Source organism: Catharus ustulatus, chromosome 21, assembly GCF_009819885.2.
Source record: "Catharus ustulatus isolate bCatUst1 chromosome 21, bCatUst1.pri.v2, whole genome shotgun sequence".
In the NCBI taxonomy this organism is placed as follows: Eukaryota; Metazoa; Chordata; class Aves; order Passeriformes; family Turdidae; genus Catharus; species Catharus ustulatus.
Genome location: NC_046241.1, coordinates 1258360 through 1269212, shown reverse-complemented (window position 1 = coordinate 1269212; position 10853 = coordinate 1258360). Strand labels below are relative to the sequence as shown.

The 10853-nt window shown below is 54.0% G+C and overlaps 2 protein-coding genes across 3 annotated transcripts; one reads left to right on the top strand and one right to left on the bottom strand.

Annotated features, from left to right (window-relative positions):
* Positions 1-647: 647 nt before the first annotated feature.
* CDC26 (cell division cycle 26) lies at positions 648-1164 on the bottom strand. Its single transcript, XM_033077723.1, has 2 exons — positions 1018-1164; positions 648-950 (listed from the first exon to the last, which is right to left on the bottom strand). The coding sequence occupies exons 1-2, from the start codon at positions 1096-1098 to the stop codon at positions 771-773; spliced, it is 261 nt and encodes an 86-aa protein (XP_032933614.1). The 5' UTR covers positions 1099-1164; the 3' UTR covers positions 648-770.
* A 146-nt stretch (positions 1165-1310) lies between these two features.
* On the top strand, positions 1311-10726 carry PRPF4 (pre-mRNA processing factor 4). 2 transcript variants are annotated; one of them, XM_033077820.2, is made up of 14 exons: positions 1311-1547; positions 2265-2442; positions 2740-2926; positions 3510-3597; positions 4325-4404; positions 5169-5262; positions 6099-6193; positions 6398-6456; positions 7043-7166; positions 8310-8399; positions 8893-9015; positions 9326-9433; positions 9518-9628; positions 9768-10726. In XM_033077820.2, the coding sequence occupies exons 1-14, from the start codon at positions 1497-1499 to the stop codon at positions 10312-10314; spliced, it is 1935 nt and encodes a 644-aa protein (XP_032933711.1). In that variant the 5' UTR covers positions 1311-1496; the 3' UTR covers positions 10315-10726. The 2 variants fall into 2 exon arrangements, with proteins under 2 accessions (XP_032933711.1, XP_032933712.1); XM_033077821.2 differs by having other exon boundaries at positions 1313-1547; positions 9518-9636; positions 9768-10048.
* Positions 10727-10853: the final 127 nt, after the last annotated feature.

Genomic DNA, 10853 nt, shown 5'->3' with positions numbered 1-10853 from the left:
TGAAGAAATCAATGTGCCCTTGGCCTTTTCATGTGCCACCATCCATAAGGATTTGTATTTGATGGCCTTTGATCCAAGCAGCAAACAGCCCCGAGCTCCATTCCAAGGACAAACCAGGGCAGCAGGGCTGGCTGGAGATGGAACAGGCAAGTGTGAAGGAAAGGCTGCTGAGTCAGAAAATATGGGATATCACTCCACATCCATGGGCCCAGCCCATCATCCAGGTCTGCAACCATTCCCTGCTCAGGGCCCAGACCACATCCCAGCTGTGACAAGGATTGGGAAGCAGCTCTGGGATCTATTTGGGACTGGATGATTCAACAGACAGGGGATTCTTTCCTGGTTGCCTCGGGAAAGGACAGAGCAGTGCCTGGCACGCAGAACTGTGGCACCTTTATCCCAAAACACTCATCAGACACTTCCAGGACCTTCTCCTCAGTGGGGCCACCAGCAGGTAGGACTGGAGGTTCAGGTGGCCACAATCCACTTGGTTTAAGATCACCAAATGATTTTCCCAGAGGATCCTCCCGCAGTGTCCTGTGCCCCTGCTCACAGAAGCAGGGAACAGGTGATCCAAGTGTTCCCATCCCCACCTGCTCACTGCAGCCATTTATAGCAGCTCGTGGGATTATTCTTCTTTTCTTAAAAAAAAAAAAAACCAAAACATGTTTATTTAAAACAAAACACTCGGCCAACGGGCGTTCACGGACACGTTAACCAAAAAATGTAACAGCTCAGAGGGGGCGGGCGGGGTCCCGGGGCAGCCCCCGTTAGAACTCGAAGGTGCCGAAGTGCGCGGTGCGGCCGCCGGCCTTAGGCTGCGGCTTGTACCCGATGCGGTCATTGATGAGCTGCTCGCGGCTCTTGTGCTCCGTGCCCAGCGCTCCGATCGCCGCCGCCTCCTCGCCACCCGCCGCCGCCTCCGCCTCGTCCCGCTGCTTCCTGCGGCTCTGCGGGTGAACGGGCCGGTCAGGGCCGGGGGCGGGCCGAGCCCCCCGCGTCCGGCCCTGCGCGCACCTCCAGCTCCTTGCGGACGCTCTCGAACTCCTCGATATCGTCCAGCTTCAGCTCCAGCCGCGTCGGCTTCCGTCGGAGCATCGCGACCGGCGACACCGCCACCCGCGACAGGACCGAGCGCTCCCGCCCTCAGCCAGCCCCGCCCGCTCCGCCACACCTCCCGGCATGCCCCGCGCGTCCCGCCCTTAAGGGGCACTACACCTCCCGGCGTGCTCTGCGCGTGCCGCTCACCCCGCCACACCTCCCGGCATGCCTTGCGTGCCCTACTCTTACGGAGCGCTGCATGTCCCGCCGTGCCTCGTGTGCGCCGCTCGCCTCGCCACACCTCCCGACATGCCCTGCGCGACCCGGAAGTGGCTGTGAGGCGCCGGAGCCCGAGCGCGGTTGTCTCGCCGTGTTCACGTTCTGTGGTTCCTGTTCCCGCTCCTCTTCCAGGCTTATTATCGGTTTCTGGTCCTGTTCCCGGTCCCGCTCCCGCCATGGCCACCGCGCGGGCTCCGGCGGCGCGCAGCGCGGCGCGGCCCCCCGAGGTGAGTGTCCAGGCGATGGGGGCGGTCCGGGCCCGTTCTCCGCACGGCTGCGGCGCCGCCCGCAGGAGCGGGAGAGGCCGCGAGGGTCGTGGCTGCTGTTGTTGTGTGGGGTTTACGATGCATTGGTAACACCAGAACCATTTAAAGGAGCCCGAAGGCTCACGTGTTTTCCTGCATTTTTTACACAATCCTGATTGCTCTCCCGGGAGGGAGCCGGGCACCTTTCACCGCTCAGCATTCCAGGGAGGGCGCTGGGAACTGGAGGATGGCATCGCTCCTGTCTGCGCTGGCACTCAGCAGGAGGAGCAAAAGCTTCGTGTTCTGAAACTTTTTCAAAAACTACCTCTGTAGACAATAAATAATAGGAACACAACTCTGCCTGATTTAAGCAATTTAATGTGGAATTTTACTTTTGCACTTTGGCCTTTGGGCAGAAATCTCAATGTCCAGTGGCTGCTCCATCCCTGGAAATGTTCCAGGCCAGGTTAGACGGGGCTTGGAAGAGCCTGGGATAGAGGAAGGTGTCCCTGCCATGGCAGGGGTGGGACTGGGTGGTCTTTAATGCCCCTTCCAACCCAAAGCAGTCTGGGATTCTGAGAGGGACTTTGTATGGTAGTCAGCCCGGTTTTGCTGGCATAGCTCGGCTCTGTGGCACAGCCAGGCTGTTGGATGGTCCTCTATCCCCAGACACACTCCACACTCTTCCTCTCCTTGCAGCCCCCCAAGGCCAAGCCTGCAGAGGAGGGTGAGGCACCCCCAGCCAAGCGGGCGCCCATCTTCTATGGGAGCCTGGAGGAGAAGGAGCGCGAGCGCCTGGCCAAGGGCGAGTCGGGGCTGCTGGGCAAGGAAGGCATGAAGGCTGCCATGGAGGCTGGCAACATCAACATCAGCAGTGGTGAGGCTGTGCAATCACCCCTTGTTATCCCTCCCCGCAGATGTGATACTTCCAAATGTCTCTGCTTGCTCTCTGGGCATCGCCTCAAACCAGAGGGATGGGTGGCTCCTTGCTTGGATCTTCCCACTCAGGAGGGATCCAGGGGCACAGAGGCTCTGGGACAGCTGCCCAGGGAGGGTGTAGAGGGTCCCTCTCTGGAGACATCTGTGTCACCTGCTCTGGGTGATCTGCAGGGCTCCCTCCCAGCCCCAGCTGTTCTGTAGTGGCTCTGTGTGCTCAGGGCTGTGTCTGTCCCAGGGGAGGTGTTTGACCTCGAGGACCACATGAGCGAGCGCCAGGCCGAGGTGCTGGCGGAGTTCGAGCGCCGCAAGCGCGCCCGGCAGATCAACGTGTCCACGGATGACTCCGAGGTCAAGGCCTGCCTGAGGGCCCTGGGGGAGCCCATCACACTCTTCGGAGAGGGGCCTGCAGAGCGCAGGGAGAGGTGCTGTGTCTGCCAGCAGGGAATGGCCACTTTGCAAATCCCTCAGGTTTTCCTGGGAGTTGGGGTGAAGTGAGCCCTGGCAGCAGTGCTGGGCCACAGGGCAGCTGGGAGAGCTGGGGGTGTTCAGTCTGGGGAAGAGGAGGCTCCAGAGAGACCTCAGAGCCCCTGCCAGGGCCTAAAGGGGCTCCAAGAGAGCTGGAGAGGGCTAAGGGACAGGAGGACAGGACACAGGGAATGGCTCCCACTGCCAGAGGGTAGGGATGGATGGGATATTGGGCAGGAATTGTTCCCTGGCAGGGTGGGCAGGGCTGGCACAGGGTGCCCAGAGCAGCTGTGGCTGCCCCTGGATCCCTGGCAGTGCCCAAGGCCAGGTTGGACACTGGGGCTGGAGCAGCCTGGGACAGTGGGAGGGGTCCCTGCCCATGGCAGGAGTGGCACTGGATGAGCTTCAAAGTCCCTTCCAACCCAACTCAGTGTGGATTTTTGTTCTAAGAGCCCCAAGGCAGAGGGAATGTCACACTGATATTTGTCAGGTGAGCTGGGAATTCACTGACTAAATCCAGCATCATGACTTCTTTTCCAGGTTAAGGAACATCCTCTCAGTGGTTGGCACAGATGCATTAAAAAAGACCAGGAAAGATGATGACAGGTCCAAAAAGTCCAAAGAAGAGGTAAAGGTGTCTCCTGTCCCTTCAGTGCTGAGGGAGGGATGGTATATCCAGGTTGGATACATCCAGGACTCCTGGCTTTGGCCAGCCTGTGGATTCTCATGTCATCCCTTCAGCCTTTTTCTGTGTTGCCCATTTCAGCAAACCTGTGGCTATGTTTGGTCTCAGTGAGGAGCACAGAGTGTGAGTTTTACTCACTGTGCTGGACTCAGTGTGCAGACCAGGAGAGCAGATGTGCGGGCTCTTACCTACTGTAGCAAGTCCCTTTTTGTTACACTTGAGAAGAAAAAAATATGTTGCTGTTGCTGCATCTGTTTCTGCCTTTGATTGCTCTTTCTGCTTCTGTCTCTCTTCTGAGTCCATTCTACCTTACTATTTTTGAACTGTACTGTAAGAAATAATTTCTGCAGCACTGGGTTTTCTCTTTACTGGGTGATATGTAAACACCCAGTAAAGGGTCATGTCAGTAATTACATGTCAGTAAATGCAGATGAGTTCAGCTGTCATGTTGAATGAAGTTGCAGCATGTCAGGATTGGATCTGTAGGGCAGAGAATTTGATTTATCTCTCAAAATCGCTTTTCCTGGGGCTTACAATTGTGCAGAAGGCCCTTAAAAAGAGGCCAGAGCATAGCAGGGTTTGGGGGCAGGTGCTGGGAGGAGCTGAGGGAAATGAAGGCAGAGGCAGCAGCACCAGAACTTTTCCATCAGTTTTATTCCTGTTTTTACAGTATCAGCAAACCTGGTACCACGAGGGCCCACGCAGTCTGAAAACAGCCAGGCTGTGGCTGGCCAACTACTCACTCCCCAGGTGAGAGAAAACAGCACAGAGGAGGAGGGAGTGAATTTTGGCCAAAGGGATCCATGTTAGAAATTATACACAAGAGAGTAAAGTGTTTTTTTTTCTTTCATGTCCCTCCTTCCCCAAAGTATAACTGTGAGATTTCTAAATTTAAATCCTCTTTTGTCTATCTCCCTCCATCCTTTTGCTGTGATAGGAGAGGATATATCATGAAATTGTGCAGGAATGCCTAAAAACTCTCCTCAGTTTGTACTAAGTGACTTTGAAGGGCTTAAAATATAACATGCTTCATTTGTCTTATGCCTTGGCTTCACCCAGTGCATCAATACTTCCTGAAGTGTCTGTTAGTTCTACTGTTGTTGGTACTGTGAAAATATCTCCCATAGAAGCCTTGCAAATAGCAGTCACCACTCACAAGCTCAGAAACCAAATGTATGAAGAGATAGAAATATATTTGTTGTAGTAATTTCAGAATTGCTAGTCTGGACAGATCAGTATTTTGTTTGGAAATAATGTCTTTGATGGCCTTTTCATGTGACCATCACTTCAATAAAATCCACTCCCATTTCATTTGTCAAATCCAAGTGCAGATCCCACTGTGGGTAGCACGGGAAATCCAGGGAGTGGGGAGGCAGGTCTAGTGAGCCCAGAGCTCGAGCTGTCAGGGACTGATCCAGCATTAGCCCAGTTTGGGGGAAGAGCAGGGAAAAGGCATTTCCAGCAGCAGGGAAGGGGCAGTGCTGAGGGGTCTCACTTCACTGTGCTGTCCCCAGGGCAGCGAAGCGGCTGGAGGAGGCCCGGCTGCTCAAGGAGATTCCCGAGGCCACCAGGACATCCCAGAGGCAGGAGCTGCACAAATCCCTGCGGGTAGGTCTGGCAGCTGCTCCACTGCTGTGTTCACAGCGTTTGGCTGATCCTCCAAAGAGCTCAGCAGCAGTTCAGCTGCCTGAGGTGCTGTCCAGATGCACATCAGTCTCTGCAATCTTGGGAAGTTCTGCTTTTTCTCTGTGTCACTAAAGCACGTTCACAGTGCTCCAGGGAGATGGAATCTGTCCCTGTGCATGGCAGAGGGATGCAGAGACATCCCTGCCTTGCCTTGCCACTTGCCTGTGAGCTAAAGAAATGTATTCCTGGCTTTGGCACAGGTTTGGCTGGCTGGGGAGCCAGGGAATCCAGGGGAAATATCCAGCTCTGGGTGCTGAACATGGCTGGGATGACTCTGAGCTGCCCTTTCTGAGCATGCTAAGCCAGATTCCCAGCTTAACCAAGCAGAGAGGCTCAGGCACAGCATGTGCTGCCCCCCTAATCCTGTTTACTCCAGAGGATTTGCTTCTCCCCTCTGCCCTGTCTGTCTGGTTGGATTCTTTGGATGAGCTGTGGAAAGATGCCAATCTCCAGCCAGTTCTGTGTCAGAGCTGCAGCTGCAGAGCTCTGGGCTGGGGGGACACACATACCATGGGTGGCCCTGTGGGGCTGAGCTGTGTCCCCAGGCCAGGCTGGGCCACTTGGGTCAGGCTGGCCCTGGCCCTCCTGCCTGGAGCTGGAGTAGCTCTGAGGCAGCTCCTCCCTTTGAAAGTGACTTTCAAGGGCCTCTGCCTCCTCCTGTGCACATTTGCCTCCCTCACCTCAAGCTTTGCCTGGGGATAGTTCTGGGCTGGTTGCACTCAGTCATTTATTAATGGTTTTCTTTGTATTTTTTACAGTCCTTGAATAATTTCTGCAGTCAGATCGGGGATGATCGCCCGCTGTCCTACTGCCACTTCAGCCCCAACTCCAAACTCCTGGCCACAGCCTGCTGGTGAGACTGCCTTGGCAGCACCTGCTTTGGGGGCTGGCAGAGCACAGCAATGTTTTTAGAGGCTTAGAAATTGTGAGAGGCTGCTCTGAGCTCTCATCACTTCATTTTAGAGCTGAGCAGAGATTCATTGATCTGAGCAGGTTGAACAAGGATCTGTTCCATGGTGTTCCATCTCCACTGACATCCATTCCTTGTCTTCCACAGGAGTGGGCTGTGCAAGCTCTGGTCTGTGCCTGACTGCAACCTGGTTCACACCTTACGAGGTAGCGAGCGGCTCTCACTGAGGGTTTTGGTTCTTCAGTTCCTCTCTGTGCTGAGCTCCCCCATCTGAATTACTTTGTGTTTGGGCAGATTTCTGTCTTACTGAGAGCATCCCTTGCCTTGGGAGCATGGGAATGTGTCATATAATGAGAAGGGAGACCTGGCCTTTAGCTCACACCTCAGCTCCAAGTTTGCTGATTCTATTTCTGAACAGTTTGGTTTGGTTTCCAATCCTGATTTGAGTTATTTGAGTTACAAAGAGAAGCAGTTTTGGGTGGGTCAGTTGACAACAGTGAGGTTCTTTGAGCAGTGATTACAACTTGGACTAAATACAGATGTGAGGACAAATCCTTTGATTCATACATTGAATTTTGTCTGCACTTTGAGGGTTCCAAACCTTGATGTTGGATGCTCTGCCTTGGGTGCTCCTGGAAGTGCAGTTTGGCTGGGGGTGTCACCCAGCAGTGAGGACACAGTGAAAGTGTTTACTGGCACCTCCCTCACCAGTACCAAGGAAATGCTGCTTTTCTGAAGAACTGGCCAAGATCCTGTAGCAGATTCTGAATTTTGGTTTTCCTTGCCCTTCAGGACACAGCACCAACGTGGGGGCGATCGTGTTCCACCCCAAGGCCACGGTGTCCCTGGACAAGAAGGATGTCAGCCTGGCCTCCTGTGCCGCTGATGGCTCTGTCAAACTCTGGAACCTGGAAAGGTCAGAACTGTTCCAGATGTGCACAGCTGCAGCATTGCTGTGCTGGGGTTTATTCCATGTTCCTGCAGACATTTACCATCCTCCTGCCAATATGACCTTTTCTTGTAGTTACCCCAGTGCACTCCCTGGCCTCAGTATGTGCCAGCCTCTTCAGCAAGAAGAGAGAACACCCTGATTAGGGAGTCAAGGTGAGGGAGATTGTCTGACAGGGATTGAGGCAGAATTGCTGCTGGGCATTGCTGAACTGCTGGGGCTGATGGATGGAAGGTTTGGGGACTGTTTCATTCTAACATCTCACTTAAGAGAAAATTGCTCCTCTTGGATATTAAGAAATTAATTTTTGGGTGCTTGGAAAGCACTGGGATTTGGAGAGGGATTCACCAAATGCACAACCAGGCACAAAAACTTCTGCCTGTGCTGCAAACAAGTGGCTGTCACTGCAGAGAGTAGCTCTGGCAGATGGGCAGCACCTCTCTCAGGCCTGGGAAGAGGAGACTGGTTCAGGTACTGAGCCTCTGCATCAGCTGATTGAGAAGTGGAGCCTGCAATGCTCCTGGGAAGGGCAGGCAGCTCCCAGAGCCCCAGTTGTTTATCCTTAGCTGAAAATCACAGTTTGTAACAGCAAAGTGTCTCTGTGCAAAGAGACAGGGGGGTTGTTAGGCTCAAGTGACCACATCTCTTAATTAACCTGTTGGAAAGAAACTTCATTGCTGTTCAGATCATGTGTGAAGACTCCTGACGTGCTGCTTGTCATTCTGGGAGAATAAATATTCCCTCCATCCTGTCCCCCTGCATCCTTCAGAGCAGCAGCAGTTGCTGCAGTTCAGGGTGTTGTGTTCTCAGAACTCCCTGAAGTTCACGTGGTGTGTTTCTGTACTTCCAAAAGTGCTAATGACAGGATTGTTAATTTTCATTAATCTTCATCCCAGGAAAGCTTTACAGCCAACAGGAGGTGTGGAGAAAGGGTTTCACTCAGAGCTTTGTGACTCAAAGGCAGAATTCAGAGTCATTGGTACAGTTCTCATGTTCCTGCCTGGTTTGATTTGATCAGCAGAGCTTTTGCTGCCATCCCAATGTGTGGGCAAAGGCCTGGCTTGAGGCAGAAGCCTGTGGCCAGTGCCAATGGTTTGTTGTGTGTTTCAGTGATGAGCCGGTGGCAGACATCGAGGGACACAGCATGAGAGTGGCCCGTGTGATGTGGCACCCATCTGGGAGGTTCCTGGGCACCACCTGGTATGGACACCTGGGCACTGGCTTTCAGAAATGACCACCTGGTGCCTCTGGGGTGCCAGGGCAGGGCATGGCCATTGGTGACCACAGCTGGGCAGCTGCAGTGTCAGTGACAGCAGGTCATTGGGATATCCCTGCCCCTGAGTGAGACACTCTTGGTCTCAGGTGGGAATAAAATGCTCCCAGAGTTGGTGAAATATCTTGTTCTCCCTGGAGTTACATGGACACCAAGGGAAATGGCCTCAAGTTACACCAGGCAGGGTTTAGGTTGGATATTGGGGAAAAAATGTCTCCACAGAAAGGGTGGTCAGGCACTGGAACAGGCTGCCCAGGGCTGGAGTCACCATCCTGGAAGGGTTCAAAAAACATCCAGATGTGGCACCTGGGGACATGGGGGTGCAGTGGTGGTGCTGGGTTAACACTTGGCCTTGATGGTCCTGGAGGGCTTTTCCAATCCCAGTGACTCCATGATTTAAGGAGTGCTTTGTTCTTGCAGCTATGACCACTCCTGGCGCCTGTGGGATCTGGAGGCCCAGGAGGAGATCCTGCACCAGGAGGGGCACAGCAAGGGCGTCTATGACATTGCCTTCCACACCGACGGCTCCCTCGCCGGCACGGGGTGAGCTGCCCTTGGCTCTGCAGGGCTGGGAAACCTTACCCAGGGCTTGCTGTCACCAGAGATTCCTGCTGGGGGAGTGGCTTCCCACTGCCAGAGGGCAGGGCTGGATGGGATATTGGGCAGGAATTGTTCCCTGGCAGGGTGGGCAGGGCTGGCACAGGGTGCCCCTGGATCCCTGGCAGTGCCCAGGGCCAGGCTGGACATTGGGGCTGGGAGCAGCCTGGGACAGTGGGAGGTGTCCCTGCCCGTGGCCAGGATGATCTGTAAGGTCCCATCCAGCCCAGCCCAGTGTGTGATCCTGTGATTGCAGAGGCCTGGATGCCTTTGGCCGGGTGTGGGACCTGCGCACAGGCCGCTGTATCATGTTCCTGGAAGGGCACCTGAAGGAGATCTACGGGATCAACTTCTCCCCAAACGGGTAAGGAGGGAGCTGGCACTGATGTGGGAGCTTTGAGTACAAACCTCACTCCCTAAACACTGCTCTGCCTCCCCTCCTTGGCAGGTACCACGTGGCCACAGGCAGTGGGGACAACACGTGCAAGGTGTGGGACCTGCGGCAGAGGAAATGCATCTACACCATCCCTGCCCACCAGAACCTGGTCACCGGCGTCAGGTTCGAACGTGAGTCCCTCCTGCTTCCTATCCCTGCCCTCCAGCAGCTCAAATCCACATCTGCAGCTCAGCAAGGCCTGTGAGCAGAAATGTCATGTTTGCAAGTCTCACTTACACTCCCCTTTTCTCCTCCTGTGCAGCCAACCATGGGAATTTCCTGCTCACGGGCGCCTACGACAACACGGCCAAGATCTGGACCCACCCAGGCTGGTCCCCACTGAAGACCCTGGCAGGGCACGAGGGGAAGGTGATGGGCCTGGACATCTCCCTGGATGGGCAGCTCATTGCCACCTGCTCCTACGACAGAACCTTCAAGCTCTGGACAGCAGAGTAGCTCAGAGGGACAGGGACATTAATGACTTTGGGTTGCTTTTTTATATTAAAGAAAAAAATAGGAATCCAATGTGTTACAGCAGCTGCAGTCATGGCTGCTCTGGAGTTTGGGTGTGTTCAAAGCACCAGTGTTGGCCCAGCCTTGGTTGGCATCAAGTCTTGGGGCATTTCCCACTTTTTGGACTGTTTTTATACTGCAGGTACCCTTTCTGCTGTAATTTTGATCCATATACTTCTCCCTTCTCAGTTCAGCTCCCAGGTGTCCTCCAAACATTTGCAGTAACCACAGGGCACCTCAGGTTTGGTGTGTGGTTCAGCTTCTGTTACTGCCCTTCTCACTTTGCTTTTTGGTAGGAGTGTGACTTCAAACTTGATTTCCATTTAGAGAGCTCAGAGGGAGAAGCATGTGGTGGCCTCCTCCTGCCTCCACAAAGGAGATCTGCATCCCCCTGGATTCACTTACAGAAAATGTCCAAGGCCAGGAAATATTTTCTTTTCCAGGTACCACTTTGTGTCCTACTCCTTGAGTTGTCCTATGGACTGGGTGTTGCAAATCCATGTCAGCATCTCCAGTTCAGGGTTTCCTGTGTGAGGTCACTCAGTGTAGGATTGTCTTATTCTGCCCTGCAGAGAGCTTTTGTATTTGTTTGTTTATATTGAGGTTTTGCAAATGTTGCACTCTGGAAAATCTAAACAGGTTTTGAACATGTATCCTGGGCTCTGGGTCTCACAAGGAATGGAGAAATTACAGGAATTTCACAATGCACAGTTTGAGTTCTGCTGGTGTAAAAATCACCGGAGGAGGGGTGGTCATTGGTTCAGCCTGGAGAAGGAGAGGCTGAAGGGAGATTTATCAGGGTCTGCAGCTCTGATCTCTGCTCTGGGCCAGGGAT